At 37.3% G+C, this 21463-nt stretch overlaps 1 protein-coding gene across 1 annotated transcript in view; it reads left to right on the top strand.

Moving 5' to 3' along the window:
- Nucleotides 1-21463, top strand: part of LOC128654568 (growth arrest-specific protein 7) — a 187918-nt gene that overhangs the window by 102797 nt on the left and 63658 nt on the right. Inside the window, exon 4 of the mRNA XM_053708558.1 lies at nucleotides 18296-18374. Coding sequence (XP_053564533.1) covers nucleotides 18296-18374 — 79 coding nt within the window. The remainder of the gene's footprint in view (nucleotides 1-18295; nucleotides 18375-21463) is intronic.

The following is a 21463-nucleotide window of genomic DNA, read 5'->3' as shown; positions in this document are numbered from 1 at the left end:
AAGTATACAAACAATGTTTTGGGCCTGCTATAAGCCCTTAGAACATGACTAAGGGCCTATAGCAAGGCCGAAATGTTCTTTGCATGCCTGTGGACCCTGTGTTTAATTAATAAAGATCATATTTTAATAAGGCTGGATTCACATTGCATTATTTAGAATTTGAGTGGGATGTAGCAGTCCTGAATTCCATGCCTTTTGAAGATTAATGGTTATGTGCTGTCTTCCAAACCAATTGATTTCATTGTATCACGTAACAGCAATCAGCCAATCACAGACTCATATAGTATAAAATGTGAACTCTTGCACGTGCTCAGTAAGAACTGGTGCCTCAGAAAGTTCATATTAAAAGACTGTGTACTTAAAGACCATCACCATAAATATTCCATCCAGCCATGCTCTCAGACTGTTCCCAAACTGGCAAACTTCCCATTCCAGTGCACCAGGCTGCACGTTCACAAAAGGGCACCATTCTTTGTGCTTGACTAAACACCAATAGCTCCAATGCATGTATGTCTTTATATGTGTACATATGTATTTTTGTGTTTATATGTGTATTTATGTCTCTAAATACATATACTTTATACACATATAAATACATAAATAAATATGTACACACATCAAAGTTGCCGACAGCTAAATTCAGTTTATTGCTCCATTTTAATACCATGTTTCCATTGAAATATTTTGTACAGCTTGTGCAATCAGTCTTTTCATGTAGGTGTAAGTTAACGCTTTCATCCGAAGTCGGATTTCTTGAAAATCACACGATAGCAAGTTAGTTGCTATGGTAACCTGACCTTACACTATAAAATATTTTTTTTTATTTGCCACCTCCCAATAGAAACATATATGCTTTTTCTCATAGTTGCATCGCTGTTCCTAAACCTACCTTGGTTTACTCTTTAACAAATGATACAAAGAGAACAAAGCAAAAATATAATAGAAGTAAATTTGCAAAGTTGTTTAAAATTATATGCCTGAATCATGAAAGTTGTGACTTTACTGTCCTTTTAACTGCAAAAAATTGTCAATTTCTGGAGTTTACTGATCTCTAATATATCTCCATTCTACACAGATAAGAAATATATATTATGGAAAAAGTATATATATATATATATATATATATATATATATATATATATATATATATATATATATATATATATATATATACAGTATATATAGATAGATGCAGGGACACGGCACACTCCAACAGTTCAATCACCTGGTGCTCTGCAGAAAATATGTATACACGATCACTGGATGTTACATACGGCTGGCAGCCGTTAATCCTGGGATATCCAAAAAAGCAGGCGGGCACAGGATTTCGCCTTTATTCAGCAAGGAAAGGCTAATTTCCAAACGTTTCGTCTCTCACAGGAGCCTTTCTCAATGGACATACAGTGAACATACAGTGAACACTCAAGACCCTCCCCTATATACCAGCATGACCTAGTATGTACCAATCAGAAAGCAACAACTATGCATCTCAATCTTATAGGTAACACCTGTGCTCCATGCTTTTAGTATGGGCGATTGCGGATGACATAATCAAACCGCATCAGCCTGAGCATACATAGACACTGCTGGTTGTCATAGAGACAGACGCAGTAAACATACGCACAGCTGTTACACTAACAGCAGAAGGAGCATGTAAACATAGAGCTGCTGTCAGAGTGATATTATACCATAAATGCAAAAAAATCACCCAAATTAAGTGACTAAACATATATAAGTATACACTTTAAGAAACCTAAAGAGAATATCAGAAGCACAACATCGCACAACACTTAGTAGTAAATAAAACTACAGAATCTGCGTTACCCTCTATACCCACACGGTGTCAGGGTAACTCCAGAGGAACATGTAGTGAAAGCATTCATATGTGAGTTAACCTAGACACATTTAACAGGAGGAAGGGCGCAGAGCGCCCCATGGTCATGCCAAATAGAATGAATGAAATGAAAAAGATATGAAAAAGTTGACTCCCAAACATGCCAGGTTAGGCCCTATAACAGCAGCCAAAGTCTATGTTAGTGTTTAGACCACAGGGAATAACCGTGTCCAGATTGAATATCCACGAGCTTCCATTCACAATAACGTCAGTGCCCTGTTATATACAGTATATATACAGCACAGCTTCCTGTGAGTGCCAGTGGCACCCAGGGCTGAGCATGTTGCAGGGTCATGGGATGTGTACCCGGTCCGGTATAAGAGTCTAGTTCCCTTCCGTGTTTTGTATATGTCTAGGGTGATTACATATGCCTGTGCACCCTTCCCTTGTTCCCAGTTTGTTTGGATTTTAAAGCTTGCATTGTGTGGCTGTTTTAGGGTCCCAGGGCTCAATACTATTGTTAGCCTGTTCTATGGCGATTTACCACCTGGGTGCAGCTTTCCTGTAGTATCTCAGTCTGATCCTGCCTATTAGGGTCAGTCCACCGCTGAAATACCAGGCAATTCCTCTCTGAACAAGGAACACAGCAACCCCAGACGATCGTTTTGGCCTTCATTGGGGCTCATTAGTGAGGTGTAGCCATATTCCTCTAAGCTCACTGAGCAAGGAGTCCACGTCGGGTTTCCCCTTTTTCCCATAGGGAGACTAAATACACACAGAGATAAGTGCACTCACAGGAACAAACAGCCGGCTCAATACCATTGTTAGCCTGTTCTATGGCGATTTACCACCTGGGTGCAGCTTCTTTTTTTAGCCCAGTAATGCTTTTCACAGAGAAGAACTTTCCTGTAGTATATCAGTCTGATTCCCCCTATTACGGTCTGTCCAGCGCCGAAATATCAGGTAATTCCTCTCTGAACAAGCAAAAAGAATGTGCACCATGAGGAGTTACAATAAAAATTAACATGCATGGAAGTTTTTCCAGCTTCTGTTCTATCTCATGGAGTGCTGTTCTCTCTCTTTCAAATTATATATATATATAGATTCATACGGGGAATCAAACTGATGATTTCCAAGTGACAAAAGAGATAAAGGTTTACTGTCTTAACCCTCTACCCTATTCATCTTATACAGATATGAGAGAAATGAAGCAAAATAAATCAGTTTGTACCAGAGGAGAAACAAAAAATGCAAAAAAGGTCAATCTAGAAAATAGTGAAGCTCAAAATCTTTATTTAGACCATTTGGAATAATGGTATCTCGTAGTTATTCTTATTTTTTATTTAAAAAACACCTTATGTTTCTCTCTTGGAAGTTGAATTCTTTGCGTCCCATACATTTACCACATTTATAAAAATCTTTTAGATTTTGGTCTTTATTTTTATCCTTAAGATAACTGTTGGTAATTTAATCTTTAATATTTGGTACTCTTTTAAAGACTATAAAAGGTTTATCCTGAATTATATCTCTCAGGCCATAATCTTTTTAAAGCACATCCCAGTGCTTATTTAAAATGTTTCTTATTGCTTTATTTTGAGCACCATATTCAAGAATAGAAGGTCCAATTTTAGTGTTTTCTGTTATATTAAAGGATTACTTTCTGTTATAATTTTTAAGCCAAACAACTAACATATTAAAGTTAATAAACATTAATTAAAACCTACTGACCTATATTTTCTCCAAAACGAAGTTTCATAACGTTATAAAAGTTATATCTTTTATTCCCCGATGATGTCACCTTATCCTGCCCACTATTTTCAGCACTGTGTGTTCAAAATACTTAAACCATTGAAATTGTGTTTAAAGCGCCATTTTGAAACCTAGGTATTGTAAACGGATTGGTACAGAGCAAAGGATACCCACGGAGTGGGTTTGGAAAACAATTAAATTTGCAGACAAGATTTCTGATATACGGTAGAGATATGTTAATGAAATGCTATTGATAAAAAGCGTATTTGGGGTAGTTAGTTAGTAACAGGCATAGAAAATATTTACTTACAGTGGCCCTTTCAGATCCTGATTTTTAGTTTTATAATTCATAAAGTTTTCTCTTTTTTGTTTCCTAGTTCTTTAATAATGGATTATATTTGATTGTTGAGGTATTTTTTCTCTATAAATTTTTCTTTGAAATGTTCTGCTTGTTCACAGAAAGTTTTTTGATCGCTGCAATTTCGTATTAGTCTGCATATTTGGCTCTTGGGAATATTTTTTATCCAATTGAAGAGATGACAACTATCTAGTTGAATGTAACTATTTACATCTACAGGTTTAAAATGATTTTTAGTCTTTAAGGTTCCTTCTACTATATATATCATTAAGTCCAAAAATACTAGAGATTTTTTGCTGGATTACCAGTTCAATTTAATTTGCCAATATTTCATATTAAGAGATTCCATAAAGATGTCTAAATCTTGATTTTAGCCCTTCCAGATCATAAACAGATCGTCTATGTATCTGTGATAGGTTACCAGGTTTGCGCCCCAACTAACGTTTTCATATGCATGGGTATCTTCCCAAGCAGACATATAAAAATTAGCTTAGCTTGGTGCAAACCTGGTACCCATTGCTGTCCCATCTAATTGAAGGAAAAAATATTTTTCGAACCAAAAGAAATTAGTTTCAAGGATAATCTTTATTCCTTCTAGAATATAATCTATCTCTGATTGTTCTTGGATTTTATCCTTTTCCAGAACACTTTTTACAGCCAAAACCCCTTTATCTTTATTAATATTGGTGTATAAAGATGTCACGTTGGCTGATACCAACCACCAATTTTCTTCCCATTTGATTTTTTTCTAAAATTTGTAATACATTTAGTGTATCTTTTAGATACGCTCTTGTGTTGATGACATAAGGTTGAAGAAATTTATTGATATAAGCTGAAAGATTAATAGTTAAAGATCCCACTCCGGAGACAATAGGTCTTCCGGGGGTTTTGACAGGATCTTTGTGCACTTTTAGTAATATATAAAATGTGGGGATTTTTGGATGTAAAGTGTTCATGAAATCAAATTCTCTTGTTTTATATAGTTAGTTCTAGTCCTTTATTTAGATATTCAATTAGTCTATTTTTATAGAGTGTCATAGGGTTACTTTTTAGTTTTTAATATGTTTTGGTATCTGATAGTTGTCTATTTCATTCAGCTATTTAATCTTCTTTATTCATAATTACGATGCCTCCACATTTATCGGTGGGTTTTATTACCAGATCCTTATCCTTTTCTAACTGTTCTAGGGCTATAAGTTCAGATTGTTTTAAATTTACTTTCTGTATTTTCTTCAAATTTCTTAAGTCATTTTGGAGTAACTCTGTAAATGTTTCCATGACTCCTGATTTAAATTGTGTTGGGTAAAATTTAGATTTTTTGTCTACTTCTATATGTTTGAATGTATTGTTAATCACATCACTATTATTCTTTACAATTGGGTTATTTTCAATGTTAGTTTACGTATAAATTTATTTATTCCTATATAGGTTTGGAATTTGTTACATTGGGAGGTGGGGGCATATTTTAGACCTCTATTTGAAACCATTATCTGGTGTTTTGTTAGTTTCTTTACTCAGATTAAATATTCCTTTTGCATTCACCACATTCTCTTGTATTTCTCTTGGTTTTCGTAATTTCTCTTCTTTTTTAAATCAATCTTTTGTTTTAGTTGTTTCTTTCTTTTGCCTCTCTCTAAAAAAGATCTACATCTTCTTCTTCACTACTTATCATATCTATTATTTACTGGAGTTTCATATTCTTCTTGATCATATGATACATTATGCATGTTAGGTTTACCCTCTGTTTTTATAACCTACTATGGTCCAAGTATATTCTTGGTTCCTATCTGTTTTTTAAAATAAGTAGGCTTTTTCTCAGAAAAAAATTAGGGTGAATCCCTCTTTGGATGTCACAAACACAGGTGGAGTTTGTCCTACTGAACCCAAACAACCGCGCCATACAGATATTGTGACTATACTTTATGTAATTTGCGGTGGTTCTTGCATTGGCGCATTCTCATGTATCTTTCCTGTACTTCCCTTACAGACATGCTCAGTAATATTGTACTTCCCTTACAGACATGCTCCATAATACTGTACTTCCCTTACAGACATGCTCAATAATATTGTACTTCCCTTACAGACATGCTCAGTAATATTGTACTTCCCTTACAGACATGCTCACTTGCTCAGTAATATTGTACGTCCCTTACAGTCATGCTCAGTAATATTGTACTTCCCTTACAGACATTCTCAGTAATATTGTACTTCCCTTACAGACATGTTCAGTAATACTGTACTTTATTGCGTTGATATATTTAAATATGTTAGGATTACATTGTTTTTATTTGTATATGCAATATTTTTTTTATTGGATGTAAAGAGACTTTTATAATTATTATGAAAATCATGGCAAACTCGAAAAAGCCAAGCAGTCATTGGCGAAATGTATGTCAAAACATTGTGACGTCACAAACACAGGCGGAGTTTGTCCTACTAAAACCAAACAACCGCACCATACAGATATTGTGACTATACAGTCTGTAATTTGCTGTGGTTCTTGTATTGGCGCATTCTCATGTATATTGCCTGGTGACTTCACTTGTTTTTATGCAATAAAATTGTTAAGTTTTATCCACTTCTGAGCTTCCAGTCAGAGTTTGATTCCTTGTCCATGCCTCCATTAGGAGTTTTAATCCTGGTCTCCATTCAGAGTCTCCCTGTGCCTGTATATCTTGATCTTGATTTTGAAGCTCTAGAATATGTGAGTACCCTCTTCCACTTGCTCATACCTTTCAATTGTTTACAGGACTTCACTATATATATATATATATATATATATATATATATATATATATATATATATTTATATGTATGTTTTCCCTTTTCCTGAGGTATCCTCCGGACCCACAACAATACCAGCTACATTTGGGACTTAATATATCCTTTTGTACACTATCACATTATATCTGTATATATGTCATGGGTAGTCAATAACATCGCTGTTCATATATAGGCAGGGGGACCTCACATCAGAAGCAGACTTTAGAGCTTGTGATTTCATTGCAACCGAATCTGCAGGGCTGTGACCCTGTGTAAATAATGGCATGATTTGCACTGAAGAATTCTGTTCTAAAATACTCATGAGTCAAGGAGTGCATTATAGTCATTTGCTTTGTGGTCTAACTCAGAAGAGGGGGACAAAGACTACAGAGAAATGTATTATATACTATACAGCTGTCCAGAAACGCAACACATTAGTGAGTATTAGTATAGGACTTGTGTAGGGTTTTCACAGTTCTGTAATTGATGTCTTGATTTGTTTGTTACAGGAGAGAGATTGATCAAGTCCTGTATATTGGATGTGCTGTGCAATGCCTTTTTTGGTTTGTAGAGAACCTGGTAGTCCGTTTTATAAAATTGACAAATAGTTGCTTCTTGGCACTGTGCGGGCAAAAGGATATACAGTTTGAGTATGCGTGTTGTTTACACGCTGTTCCTGCAGTAGAGGCAAAGATATAGGGTAATGAGAACCCTCCGTGAGTTCCCTAGTGACGTAGAGCTGAGGGTGTGTGTGGAACAACCAATCAGATGCGGAGAACAACTGACAGTCTGAGATAGGAGGATAATGAACTGCAGTTTAACGGAATTAGCAGCGGTTGTACTGCGGTATATATCAACAGTAAGAAGTGATTCTTTGTTTCAGGAGTACGTTATTAAGACAATATATGCAGTACCATATTGGCTGGAATCTCCACTTCAATAACCACTATGGCGGTAAACTCAAAGTGACAAACTGCTGCTGTCGTGCGGGAATAGCTTGCTTGTTAGCAGATTTTCAAAAGTCCCAGGAGAGCTCTAGATAAGATATTCTGTGAGAAGTAGAGTTTATCCCGTAGAGCAGAATCTCAAGCAGTTTCGGTAACTGTAATCCTCCAGGAACGTTCTGAATCAAACGATAAGGTCAGTTCAGCGAAGGAAGAGCCAGAACAGTTTAGGTTTAGAGCTTGTTCAGATGAATGGTAACGCTACACTGCTAAACAGTTAATTGGCAGGTGTGAAAGGGAGGTGCAATGTTTGGTAGGGAAAAGTTAAAGGATTACTTTCTGTTATAATTTTTAAGCTAAACAACTAACATATTAAAGTTAATAAACATTAATTAAAACCTACTGACCTATATGTTCTCCAAAACGAAGTTTCATAACGTTCTAAAAGTTATATATTTTATTCGCCGATGATGTCACGTTATCCTGCCCACTATTTTCAGCACTGCGTGTTCAAAATACTTAAACCAATAACTTTGTATTTAAAGCGCTACTTTGAAACCTAGGTATTGTAAACGGATTGGTACAGAGCAAAGGATACCCATGGAGTGGGTTTGGAAAACAATTAAATTTGCAGACAAGATTTCTGCTATACGGTAGGGATATGTTAATGAAATGCTATTGATAAAATAGCGTATTTGGGGCAGTTAATTAGTAACAGGCATAGAAAATATTTACTTACAGTGGCCCTTTAAAGGTGTATACACCAATTTAAAAGTTCCTGACACTTACAGACATGCGCAGTATTCTGTGAGATGTAGGGTTTTATCCCGTAGAGCAGAATCAAGCAGTTTCGGTAACTGTAATCCTCCAGGAATGTTCTGAATCAAACGATAAGGTCAGTTCAGTGAAGGAAGAGCCAGGACAGTTTAGGTTTAGAGCTTGTTCAGATGAACGTTAACGCTACACTGCTAAACAGTTAATTGGAGTTAAGAAGGAGGTGCAAGGTTTTGTAGGGAAGAGCTAAAAGTGTATACACCAGATCAAAAGTTCCTGACACTTACAGACATGCGCAGTAATATTGTACTTCCCTTACAGACATTGTACTTCCCTTACAGACATGCTCAGTAATATTGTACTTCCCTTACAGACATGCTCAGTAATATTGCACTTCCCTTACAGACATGCTCACTTGCTCAGTAATATTGTACGTCCCTTACAGTCATGCTCAGTAATATTGTACTTCCCTTACAGACATGCGCAGTAATACTGTACTTCCCTTACAGACATGCTCAGTAATACTGTACTTCCCTTACAGACATGCTCAGTAATACTGTACTTCCCTTACAGATATGTTCAGTAATATTTTACTTCCCTTACAGACATGCTCAGTAATACAGTACTTCCCTTACAGACATGCTCAGTAATATAGTACTTCCCTTATAGACTTGCTCAGTAATATTGCACTTCCCTTACAGACATTGTACTTCCCTTACAGACATGCTCAGTAATATTGTACTTCTCTTACAGACATGCTCAGTAATATTGCACTTCCCTTACAGACATGTTCACTTGCTCAGTAATATTGTACGTCCCTTACAGTAATGCTCAGTAATATTTTACTTCCCTTACAGACATTCTCAGTAATACAGTACTTCCCTTACAGACATGCTCAGTAATACTGTACTTCCCTTACAGACATGCTCAGTAATACTGTACTTCCCTTACAGACATGCTCAGTAATATTGCACTTCCCTTAAAGACATGCTCAGTAATATTGTACTCTCCTTACAGACATGCTCAGTAATATTGTACTTCCCTTACAGACATGCTCAGTAATATTGTACTTCCCTTACAGATATGCTCAGTAATACTGTACTTCCCTTAAAGACATGCTCATCAATAATGTACTTCCCTTACAGACATGCTCAGTAATATTGTACTTCCCGTACAGACATGCTCAGTAATATTGTACTTCCCTTACAGACATGCTCAGTAATACTGTATGTCCCTTACAGACATGCTCAGTAATACTGTACTTCCCTTATAGACATGCTCAGTAATATTGTACTTCCCTTACAGACATGCTAAGTAATACTGTACTTCCCTTATAGACATGCTCAGTAATATTGTATTTCCCTTACAGACAAGCTCAGTGATACTGTACTTCCCTTACAGATTTATTCAGTAATATTGTACCTCCCTTACAGACATGCTCAGTAATACTTTACTTCCCTTACAGACATGTTCAATAATACTGTACTTCCCTTACAGACATGCTCAGTAATATTTTACTTACCTTACAGACATGCTCAATAATACTGTACTTCCCTTACAGACATGCTCAGTAATATTTTACTTACCTTACAGACATGCTCAGTAATATTGTACTTCCCTTAGAGATATGCTCAGTAATATTGTACTTCCCTTAAAGACATGCTCTGTAATTTTGTACTTCCCTTACAGACATGCTCAGTAATATAGTACTTCCCTTACTGACGTGCTCAGTAATATTGTATATCCCTTACAGACATGCTAAGTAATATTGTATGTCCCTTACAGACATGCTCATTAATATTGTACTTCCCTTATAGACATGCTCAGTAATATTGTACTTCCCTTACAGACATGATCAATAATACTGTACTTCCCTTACAGACATGCTCAGTAATATTTTACTTACCTTACAGACATGCTCAGTAATATTGTACTTCCCTTAGAGATATGCTCAGTAATATTGTACTTCCCTTAAAGACATGCTCTGTAATTTTGTACTTCCCTTACAGACATGCTCAGTAATATTGTACTTCCCTTACAGCCGTGCTCAGTAATATTGTATATCCCTTACAGACATGCTAAGTAATATTGTATGTCCCTTACAGACATGCTCATTAATATTGTACTTCCCTTACATACATGCTCAGTAATACTGTACTTCCCTTACAGACATGCTCAGTAATACTGTACTTACCTTATAGACATGCTCAGTAATATTGTTCTTCCCTTACAGACATGCTCAGTTATATTGTACTTCCCTTACTGACATACTCAGTAATACTGTACTTGCCTTACAGACATGCTCAGTAATATTGTAGTTCCTTTACAGATATGTTCAGTAATACTGTACTTCCCTTACAGACATGCTCAGTAATATTGTACTTCTCTTACATACATGCTCAGTAAAATTGTACTTCCCTTACAGACATGCTCAGTAATACTGTACTTTCCTTACAGACATGCTCAGAAATATTGTAGTTCCCTTACAGATATGCTCAGTAATACTGTACTTCCCTTACAGACATGCTCGGTAATATTGTACTTCCCTTACAGACATGCTCAGTAATATTGTACTCAATAACATTGTATTTCCCTTACAAACATGCTTGGTAATATTGTTCTTCCCTTACAGACATTCTCAGTAATAATATACTTCCCTTACTGACATGCTCAGTAATACTGTACTTCCCTTACAGACATGTTCAGTAATACTTTACTTCCCTTGCAGACATGCTCAATAATACTGTACTTCCCTTACAGACATGCTCAATAATATTGTACTTACCTTACAGACATGCTCAGTAATATTGTACTTCCCTTACAGACATGCTCAGTAATACTGTACTTCCCTTACAGACATGCTAAGTAATATTGTACTTCCCTTATAGACATGCTAAGTAATATTGTACTTCCCTTATAGACATGCTCATCAATACTGTACTTCCCTTACAGACATGCTCAGTAATACTGTACTTCCCTTATAGACATGCTCAGTAATATTGTACTTCCCTTACAGACATGCTCAGTAATACTGTACTTCCCTTACAGACATGCTCAGTAATACTGTACTTCCCTTACAGACATGTTCAGTAATATTGTACTTCCCTTACAGACATGCTCAGTAATACTGTACTTCCCTTACAGACATGCTCAGTAATATTGTACTTCCCTTACAGACATGCTCAGTAATATTGTACTTCCCTTACAGACATGCTCAGTAATACTGTACTTCCCTTACAGACATACTCAGTAATATTGTACTTCCCTACATGTAGTTCTTCCAGGGGTTAAGAGAACCTTCCTTATGTAGAGGAAAATCCAGAAATGTACATTCTGTGGCACCACTTCCAAAAAGATTAACAAATAAAAATTGTATAAAATGTTATGAAGCTTTCTCACCCTGTTCAGAAGGAGTCTGACCCATATACTTGCAGGGCCTAGTCTTTGTATCTCAAAGCCTGACTCTACAGTGCCAGGAGCCAGCTCTTTAATCCAGAGAAACTGTCAAAATTTGAATCATTTTTATTACATAAGAATTTGGCCTGAATGTAAGAAATAGTGCATCCGCAGTACATATATCTAGTATTTTAATAGAAGCAGTTTCTATGGAAACCAGATTTGCTGTCTTGTTGCTTTCTTTGTACTGAAACAAAGCTGTGACTTTCACTATACAGTTACATTTAGTTTAAGAGTGACCACTGGACAATTAAATTCACAGAAGCCAGAACTCTTTACACTCTTCATATTTACTCAGTATTTACTGTATATATCAGGATAGGGATGTGATATAGCTGTGAATACTGAGTGGCTTAAGTATGAATGAAAATACCACCTGCAAAAACAGCCCTTTTAAATGTCAAAATAAAGGCAAAGGAGCTATCAGCAAACAATTTAATACACTCCAGGTAAAATGAATAATTATATACAAATAAAAGGGAAGATACATTTCTAGTACATTGCTCCTTTAAGCAGCGTTTATGTAAAATAAGTTCTCCTGTCTACAATAATCACTTTTTAATATACATGTTATTTGATACTGTGTGAAGTGTCTGGAAAACATAATAAAACGTAACCAGTTTCCCGATGCTGGGAGCTTCCTATAATTTCCTCTAAACTTGATTTCCAATGATTTGATTCTTCTACAAAGAGGTCACATTTAGTCCATGATTAATCAAATTCTTATCATTTTGTTTGTTGTCTTTAAATAGTAAGTAAAATAGTAATGGTAAGGCATCCTCCACTTAAAGGGACATAAAACAAAAACATTATTTCACGATTGTTATGTATAGAGCATACAATTTTAAACTACTTTCTAATTTACTTCTATTATCCAATTTGATTTGTTCTCTTGGAATCCTTTGTTGAAAAGTATACATATGTAATATAAGTCAATTGGAAAGTTGCTTACAATTGCATGTTCTGTCTCTATCATAAGAGAGAAAAAAAATTGGTTTCAAGTTCCTTTAACCCCTTAGTGACCACAGCACTTTTCAATTCTCTTACCGTTTGAGACCAGGGCTATTTTTACATTTCTGCTGTAAAAACATATTATATGCAGTTTTTCTCGCCATTAAATGGACTTTCTATTTTCATCATATCTTATAATTTACTATAAAAAAAATTATAAAGTATGATGAAAAATGGAAAAATACACACTTTTTCTAACTTTGACCCCCCAAATCTGTTACACATCTACAACCACCAAAAACACCCATGCTAAATAGTTTCTAAATTTTGTCCTGAGTTTAGAAATACCCACTATTTACACGATCTTTGCTTTTTTTCCAAGTTATAGGGCAATAAGTACAAGTAGCACTATGCTATTTCCAAACCATTTTTTTTTTCAAAATTAGCGATAGTTACATTGTAACACTGATATCTACCAGGAATCCCTGAATAACCCTTCACATGTATATAATGTTTTTAGTAGACAACAGCAAATATTGATTTAGACCCATTTTAGTATATTTAATGCCACCATTTCACTGCCAAATGTGATCATCTGACACATTTCACGCCCTGATGGCGCTTTCTCACTGTCATAGAGAAAGCGCCATCAGGGCGTGAAATGCGTCAGATGACGTAGGCTGTGTCCTTTCACCTACACTCCCCAGTTTGTGTCCTGTATGAAATTGTAAGTTTTACGATTTACCAAGAAAAGTTGGACTTTTTAACCCACATTGATGCTTCAGTGATAGTGTTGCCTTTGAAACTGACCCATATCCCTGTCTGGAATACCTGCATTGTACATTGTATAAATCTATGTGCTGCTTTTAAATAAAGTTTTAATTTTGTGTTCAAACAACTGAGTGTTGCTCCAGGTCTGTTCACCTCTATCTTTAGACTGCGGTCAAAGGTAGATACCAGGAGCTATTGCTCTGGATAAAGGAATGTCCAGGACAAGGGAAATGTTATGACGGAGGTACTCATTCAGGGTACCAGGCAGTCCATTACATTTGGTGGCAAGCGCTGGGATTGATTTCTTGTTCTGCTGACAGAGGAGGAGCGACACTGTCACCTGCAGCTATGGAAGCTGAGCTCCTATGGTGAATGCAGCAAGTGCTGACCCACCTTGACGAAACTATTTCTGCACAGGACAAGCTAGGTTCGAGGGATGTGCTGCCTAGCTATCAGTCCCTAAGCAGCACTACAAAGATGCATCAATGGCAGCCAATGAAGGATCGCAGCCAGATGATTATGGATGATGCGGAGGAAAAAAATTCCACAGCAGAGTGCAGAGAAGGTTGTCAATCTACGGAGTCAACCCATCTGAAGCAGCAGTCCCTGTAACGTATGCTGAGGTGGTGAAGCATATCACCAGGTATCGGAATATTCAGACAGCTGAGATCCTGGGATCAGATACCTCTAAATGGGAAGTTCCGATATGACACTTCAAGCCGCAAGTCAAAGTCACCCTTGCTGTGCTAGGAGGGCCAGTTCCAGAGAAGATGTTCCTGGAATGGAGTGCCCTGATCTGGCTAGAGATGTGGGAAGATGCACTGGAGAATTGGTATGGCTGCAGAGGCAAAGTCTTGCCCTCCCCAGAACAGCGCTTCGGGGACCAGGTAAACTTGCTGCTCTGCTTACTGAGAGGACAACTCACAGGTGAGAGGATAGCCGAACTGAAGTGTCTGGTGCAAAGAGATGTCGAGCTCGAGGATGGTTACAGAGCATTATATTGTTTTGCAGACAAGTGGCAGTCGATGGCAGAAATGCACTATTCCCCGGAAGGTGATGACTTTGGTGTCCCGGCTTATGGCAAGCATTTAAGGAGAAAGTTTACTTTGGTAGTCGAGAGGGATATCGATTCTGGGACATTCAAAGCAAGAGGCAGGAGCTGTTACAGCCATCAGAAGCACTTGCCTTAGGGCCTGACCTGACATGGCTTATCTATCAGGAATGCTACCTTAAGGTGGATTACCTAGAACTGTTGGAAAGTGGTCCTTTAATTACTTCAGAGGCATCGGATCTAGTGGACTTAATATCCATGGATGTTGGTCCAGGAGGTGTGGTTGAGACAGTGGTCTCCACACGTGGAGTGCAGGGACATGGGGAAGTCAGCCCAGATCACCAAGCCCCTGGCATGTGAACCCTAGTCACCCTGTTATCTACCCAGCAGGACACAGAGATTGTGGATATAATTGACTTTTCTTTTGAGGTGTCAGATTCGGATTACCCAGCAGAAGAACAGGCAACAGGGCAGAGTGTTGTTGCCCACCCCTAACCGCAACCACAGAAAACAGGAATGACAGCCTCACACTGGTAGAGCAACCGGAGAAGCATGCAGCAATCCCAGTGGAGGAGCTGGCATTGGGACAGAGAGATGTCAGCCTCTCTTTTCACAAGCAATGGGAGATTCCTATCCAGTACAAGTGGATGGGACTACAGTCTCCACCTGTGTTCTCTCCAGGGACTGAAAGGACACTCGGCACTTGTCCCCAGCAGTGGGTATGTTCTATGAGAGAGACAGAGGTCGGTCGGGTGAGTGATGCTCTATTTGGGACAATTTGTTTGGGGTACTGTGTGGATACGGGCATTGGGGGAATGGATCTATGGACTAACTATGAAGCCAACTCATCTGGGGTCTCCTCCTGTGTTAGTCTCCTTCCGAAGGGGGAGATATGTGATGTGAGTAACCAAGATCTGAGGGCCTGTTATGGAACATTCTTTGGGCAGGGGTACATGGGCTTAAAGTGAAAGTAAATCCTAGCATTTTACAAACGCTAGGATTTACTATTGAAAAAAATAAAGGGCACTTTCATTTATGAAGTATAAGATACTTCATGTAGAAAGCTCCTTTATTTGATTCAATCAAAGACTCTCCCCTAGTTTTAACAGCTTCAAGCACTCCTTAAAAACTCTACTAGTCAGGGATGCATACAACCAACACTAACCTTTCCTAACTCCATTGCTTTCCCCTTGAACCCCTTAGAATGTAAGTTTATGGGCCCAGCTGTTTAAAGATCGCTTCATAAGAGCCGACTACAACAGTGAAACTCTCGGCAGGGCCCTCTACCCACTTGACCCCTACAAAAGCTATCCTGTACACCGACTATGTTTACAGCGCTGCGGAATCTGTTGGCGCTCTACAAACACCTAATAATAATAATAATTCAATCGATTGCCGCTCTTAGCTCATACAGCAGCCCACGGCTAAAAAATGTTTGGCTAAGAGGTGACGTTTTCACCTTTTAGCCAATAGCTGTGCGGTAAATCCGGCTTGGCGCCCATGGGAGCCAAATTTACAGCACGGCTATTGGCTAAAAGGTGAAAACATCACCTCTTAGCCAAACATTTTTAGCCATGCGCTGCTGTAGGAGCTAAGAGCGGCGATCAATTGAATCAAATAAAGAAGCTTTCTACATGAAGTATCTTATACTTTATGAATGAAAGTGCCCTTTATTTGTTTCAATAGTAAATCCTAGCAATTGTAAAACACTAGGATTTATTTTCACTTTAAGGATACCCAGAGACTGCAGGGAAATGTTGAATGTTATATGCTGGACACCGCATGTACTTTTATAACTCTGTCTGGGCATAACGGGCTTAATAGTTAATAAAAGCTGTTTTTTATATTTTGTAATAAGATGTATTTTATTTATGTTTCAGATCTGATTGTGTCTCAGGAGTCTGTCTGGGTAAACTGATTGTGTTCCCCAGTTAATAAGCTTGATATGTTAATCTGTTTTACCTGTGAATAGACAATTGTTAGAGGATTGATGTATTGTTCATATGTTTGTTTTACTATTTAAACACTTCCCTCTTTATGCTGAAGCTCTGTGACTCTGGAATGTCAGAGTGTATAAATCTGTGTGCTGCTTTTAAATAAAGTGTTCATTTTGTGCTCAGACCCCTTCTGTTCACCTATAACTTTAGACTGCGGTCAAAGGGAGATACCAGGAGCTATTGCTCTGGATAAAGGGATGTCCAGGACAAGGGAAGTGTTCTGACAGAGGTACTCATTTGGGGTACCAGGCGGTCTATCCTGAAAGCATCTGGAAGCCATCACAATTATGGCCCATCGCTGGAGGGGGGCGGGAGGGGGTGGTAGTGGGTGGAAGGGAGGGGGGATCCTAGATGTGAAGGGGGGGTAGGGACAGATATAATCTCGGATGTGGAGGGGGGAGATAGGGAGCAGCTACACAACATAAAAACATGTTTTTGTGGTTTTCTTTTTATAAAACAAAATTAAAATTACTGCAAACTGGGTACTGACAGCTGCCAGTACCTAAGATGGCTGCTAATAAGTAGAGGGGGGAGGTTTAGAGATCTTTTGGGAGGGGTTAGAGGGGATCCTACAATGCAGGAAAAAAAGCCTTTTATTTTAGTACTGTCAGACTTTTATGTTTCACCAAACAGTTAAAGGGTCAGGAAACCCCAACATTTTCTTTCATGATTCAGACACAGCAAACAATTTCAAACAACTTTCCAATTTACTTCTATTATCAAATTTGCTTAATTATCTTGTTATCCATCACTGCACTACTGGCCACTAGCTGAACACATCTAGTTAGCCAATCACAAGAGACAAATGTGTGCAGGCACCAATCAGCAGCAGCTCCCACTAGTGCAGGATATGTGCGTATTCTTTTTCAACAAGGGATACCATGAGCTCTGAAGTTGCAGTAATGATTCTAGCGTAAATCACGATTGCGCTCACACGATCATTTTTACTTTCAACTCGTCATACAAGAGGTACGCCCAATTAGCGCAAACCCTCGCGATATACCCCTTATCGCTCAGGCGCAAACGTTTGTGCTCCAATCATAATCTAGCCCATAGCCGTCATTAATCAAACTCTGAAAGCTGCATTTGAGCCCTAGTACTGCAGCATATCAGAGGCCAAGAACATCCCAGAAGTCTTTATTATGCCATAATAAATGTAGGTAGCTGATGGTCCCTCGTTAGTGTAACTTTATCCTCTCACACCTTAATAAATGGGAGCCTTAGGGGCCGATTTAGCAAGCCCCGTATTCAGCAGAATGTATCTGTTTCCGCACGAGCCTTAAGACCACTGCTCCTTAACTTGTCCGCCACCTCTGAGGCAGCGGATAGCTATCCGCCCGATCGCATACGATCGGGTTGATTGACACCCCCTGATAGAGACCGATTGGCCGCAAATGTGAATGGGGCAGCATTGCACAAGCATTTCTAGTGAAATGCTTGTGCAATGATAAATGCCGACAGCGTATGCAGTTGGCATTTATCGATGTGCGGCGGACATGAACGCTACATTTTGTTCATTTAACAAAAAGTTCTGCTTACAATACACTGTAGTAAGTAGGCAGTATCATACATTTTCTTTTGAGACACTTACATCAAAGCAATACATTTTATGCAATAACATTTTTCTTTTATTTTTTTACGTTACAGAACGTTGGGAGAGGCTTGGACGCAAGTAAAGAAGAGTTTAGCTGACGAAGCTGAGGTGCATCTCAAATTTTCTTCAAAGGTAATAAATAATGTTACATTGTTAATGTGTGTATTTATTTTACTGTCAGACCCCATAAATGTCGTATTTAGTGACACTCGACAGTGGGACTCAGCATGAAAATTTACAGCATATTGCCATGGAGATTAGGTTTTGTACACATGAGCTTTGGATGCCCTGTATGTGAAATTAGTTCCATGACATCATCCAAACAATGTATCCAGCACCTACAGTAATATGCACCTTCTCACTGTTAAGTATATTGCACGTGCACAAGCCATGGAGGAAAAAATTGGTTTAATATGTGTTGTTTTATTTCTTTTTAACTGCTCAGTGACAATCAATCTGCATATAATTAATATACACAAAAACAAATTATTGCAGCAATAAAGGTTTGTGCCGATACTGGGTTAGATTACAAGTGGCGTGCTAACAATAGCGTGCACACGATATTGAAATTTCAGGCACACAAGCACTAAATCTGCGCTCTCTGGGTTAGCGTGACTGAATACCTTGTGTAAAGGGTTAGGGCTAAATAAAAAGTTGCACCAAACATAACATAAATATATTATAAAATACAAAAAAGAAAGAAAAAAGGGAGCACTCTGTCCTTAGAAGTCCTTAGAAGTCTATATGTGGAAAGTTAATGGTTAATATATCCATACATAACACATCTTAATCAGCTTTTTAAGAATAAAATAGTTTACCAAAAAATCTTAGTTATTAGTTTGTTATAAAATAGTCCCAAAAACGATATAGAGTCAGCTCCTTGGTTCCATAGGGGTTAAAACCTTCTGTATACAAGGGCGCCTCTTGGTGCAATAAAACACTGGTTTGCAGGACAAACACAAACGTATATAAAGAAGTGCAAACAAAGCAGACTAGAATAATTAGCAGCCTCCCAGCTAACTGATATCACTGGCCAATCCTGTGTAAGAAAACAAAAAGACCTCTTCCTTATCCTAAGGATCACTTAAATGAAAGAGTTATTAGAAAAAACAGATTAAAGGGAAATGAAACCTATTTTTTTCTTTTATTCAGATAGAACATGCAGTTTTAGCAACTTTCGAATTTACTCCTATTATCATTTTTTTCTTTGTTCTCTTGGTATCTATATTTGAAAAGCAGGAATGCAAGCATAGGAACCGGCCCATTATTGGTTCAGCTACCTGGATAACGCTTGCTGATTGTGGCTGCATTTAGCCACCAATCATCAAGCGCTACCCAGATGCTGAACTTAAAATGGGAAGGCTCCTAAGCTTTAATTCTTGCTTTTCAAATAAAGATACCAAGAGAACGTAGAATAATAGGAGTAAATTCGAAAGTTGCTTAAAATTGCATGCTCTATCCGAATCATAAAAGAAAAAATGGGTTTAGTATTCCTTTAAAGGATACCCACAAAAGAGAATCAACAAAAGCAGAATGGTGCTTAACAGGCAGCTGATGTGTCAGAAACTCACCAGTTAGCAAACTCTGTAAGGCTCGAAGAAGTTACTACATCTAATGTCCAAACTAAAAAACAAACATGTAAATGCGTGTCACGATCACAACAGGATCATTTCATCAGGCTTAATATTTGTATAACCATAATTCCGGACTTTTAAATACATTGTGACCAATCAAAAAAAAACAAGTATCAAAGGCAACCTGTTAGTGCCTGCCCAGATTGCACATGCGTGAATTATCTACGTTATGTCTCGATATAATATACACTCATAAGAAGATCTATATTAACTTGTAGGTCTGATTTCAATTAAGTGAACACACCGTCGCTATAACAACGTTCATGTGTTTTTTTCTTTTGATCAATGATTAGCTTCTAAGAGGATCGATATTAACTTGTGTATCAGATATCAATCAAGTGACGCGTCATTATAGCAACGGACGGTCACATGTTTTTCTTCTAGTCAATGCTTGACATGTAAAATATGTAGCCAATCGAGTCGCCAAACGTTTCTAAGACAACAACCTCCAATTTTTCATAGCAGGCAAACAAATATGGCTGTGAAATACCAAATGCTTCAACACTAATCCGATCAATTCACTCAGTTTATGTATTCTAACATAATACAAAATATCTTAAATTTACTCGCCTTGGGTATCCCTTAAATAGTGCATGTGCCAATAAATATCTTCATTTAAAATAAATGAGACTGCCTGTCACAAATTCACATCTACAGGGCTTACAATGATAGCTATAAAAGCATATCAAATTAATTAACATTATAAAAAAACTAAAATACAACGTATATAACTAAAATAACAAATCGCCATGAGTGCAAGATATCTACACTACATAATGTAACACACATACGTAATAATAGTGCTATTAGTCTACTCAAATATAAATAATATATATATAATAAATCTGGAGAACATTTACATATTAATTTGCTCAAACTTATCTTATCCTAAAAAGACGTGACAAGAATATCACCTAACAAAAGTGTATTATCACAATTTATAATTCAAATATTTGTATATATATATATTTGGATTATATATTGTGATAATACACTTTAAGCTAGATTACAAGAGGAGCGCTAAATTAGTCAGATCTCTGGTTAATTTTATAAATATGCCCAAATGCCCTTAAAATACTGTCTGGTGTATTTTATTAAAAATTAAAGATGGCAGTAAATTACTGCATTACGCAGTATTTTGCATCTAAAGTTGGTGGGAGTGGGGTGTTAGAAAAACACGGCACTGAAAAGTGCATTACATTGCGGTCAATGGGAACTGTGTGCTCCCAGTAAATATATGTACATATGTGTGCACTGGTATTACACAACAATATTTACCACTCCACTTGTAATTTGGCCCTTTATATATAATATGTAATTTTTTTATTTATATATATATATATATATATATATATATATATATATATATATATATATATATATATATATATATATATATATATATATATGTGTGTGTGTGTGTAATAGATAGATATATTGCTGTATAAAGATACATATTTGCAAGGGTAAAACACATAGATAAAGTCCTGCAGAACACAGCCAGTGATTGGTAAATCGTGTGACTGTGTTTTCTGATTGTCTCACAGGCAGTGTTCTGCTCAAAGGGGTTAAACACATAGAAAACTG

The sequence above is a fragment of the Bombina bombina genome, chromosome 1 (genome assembly GCF_027579735.1).
Source record: "Bombina bombina isolate aBomBom1 chromosome 1, aBomBom1.pri, whole genome shotgun sequence".
In the NCBI taxonomy this organism is placed as follows: domain Eukaryota; kingdom Metazoa; phylum Chordata; class Amphibia; order Anura; family Bombinatoridae; genus Bombina; species Bombina bombina.
The sequence above is the reverse complement of the archived record's forward strand: the minus strand, read 5'-3'. Positions and strand labels throughout refer to the sequence as shown.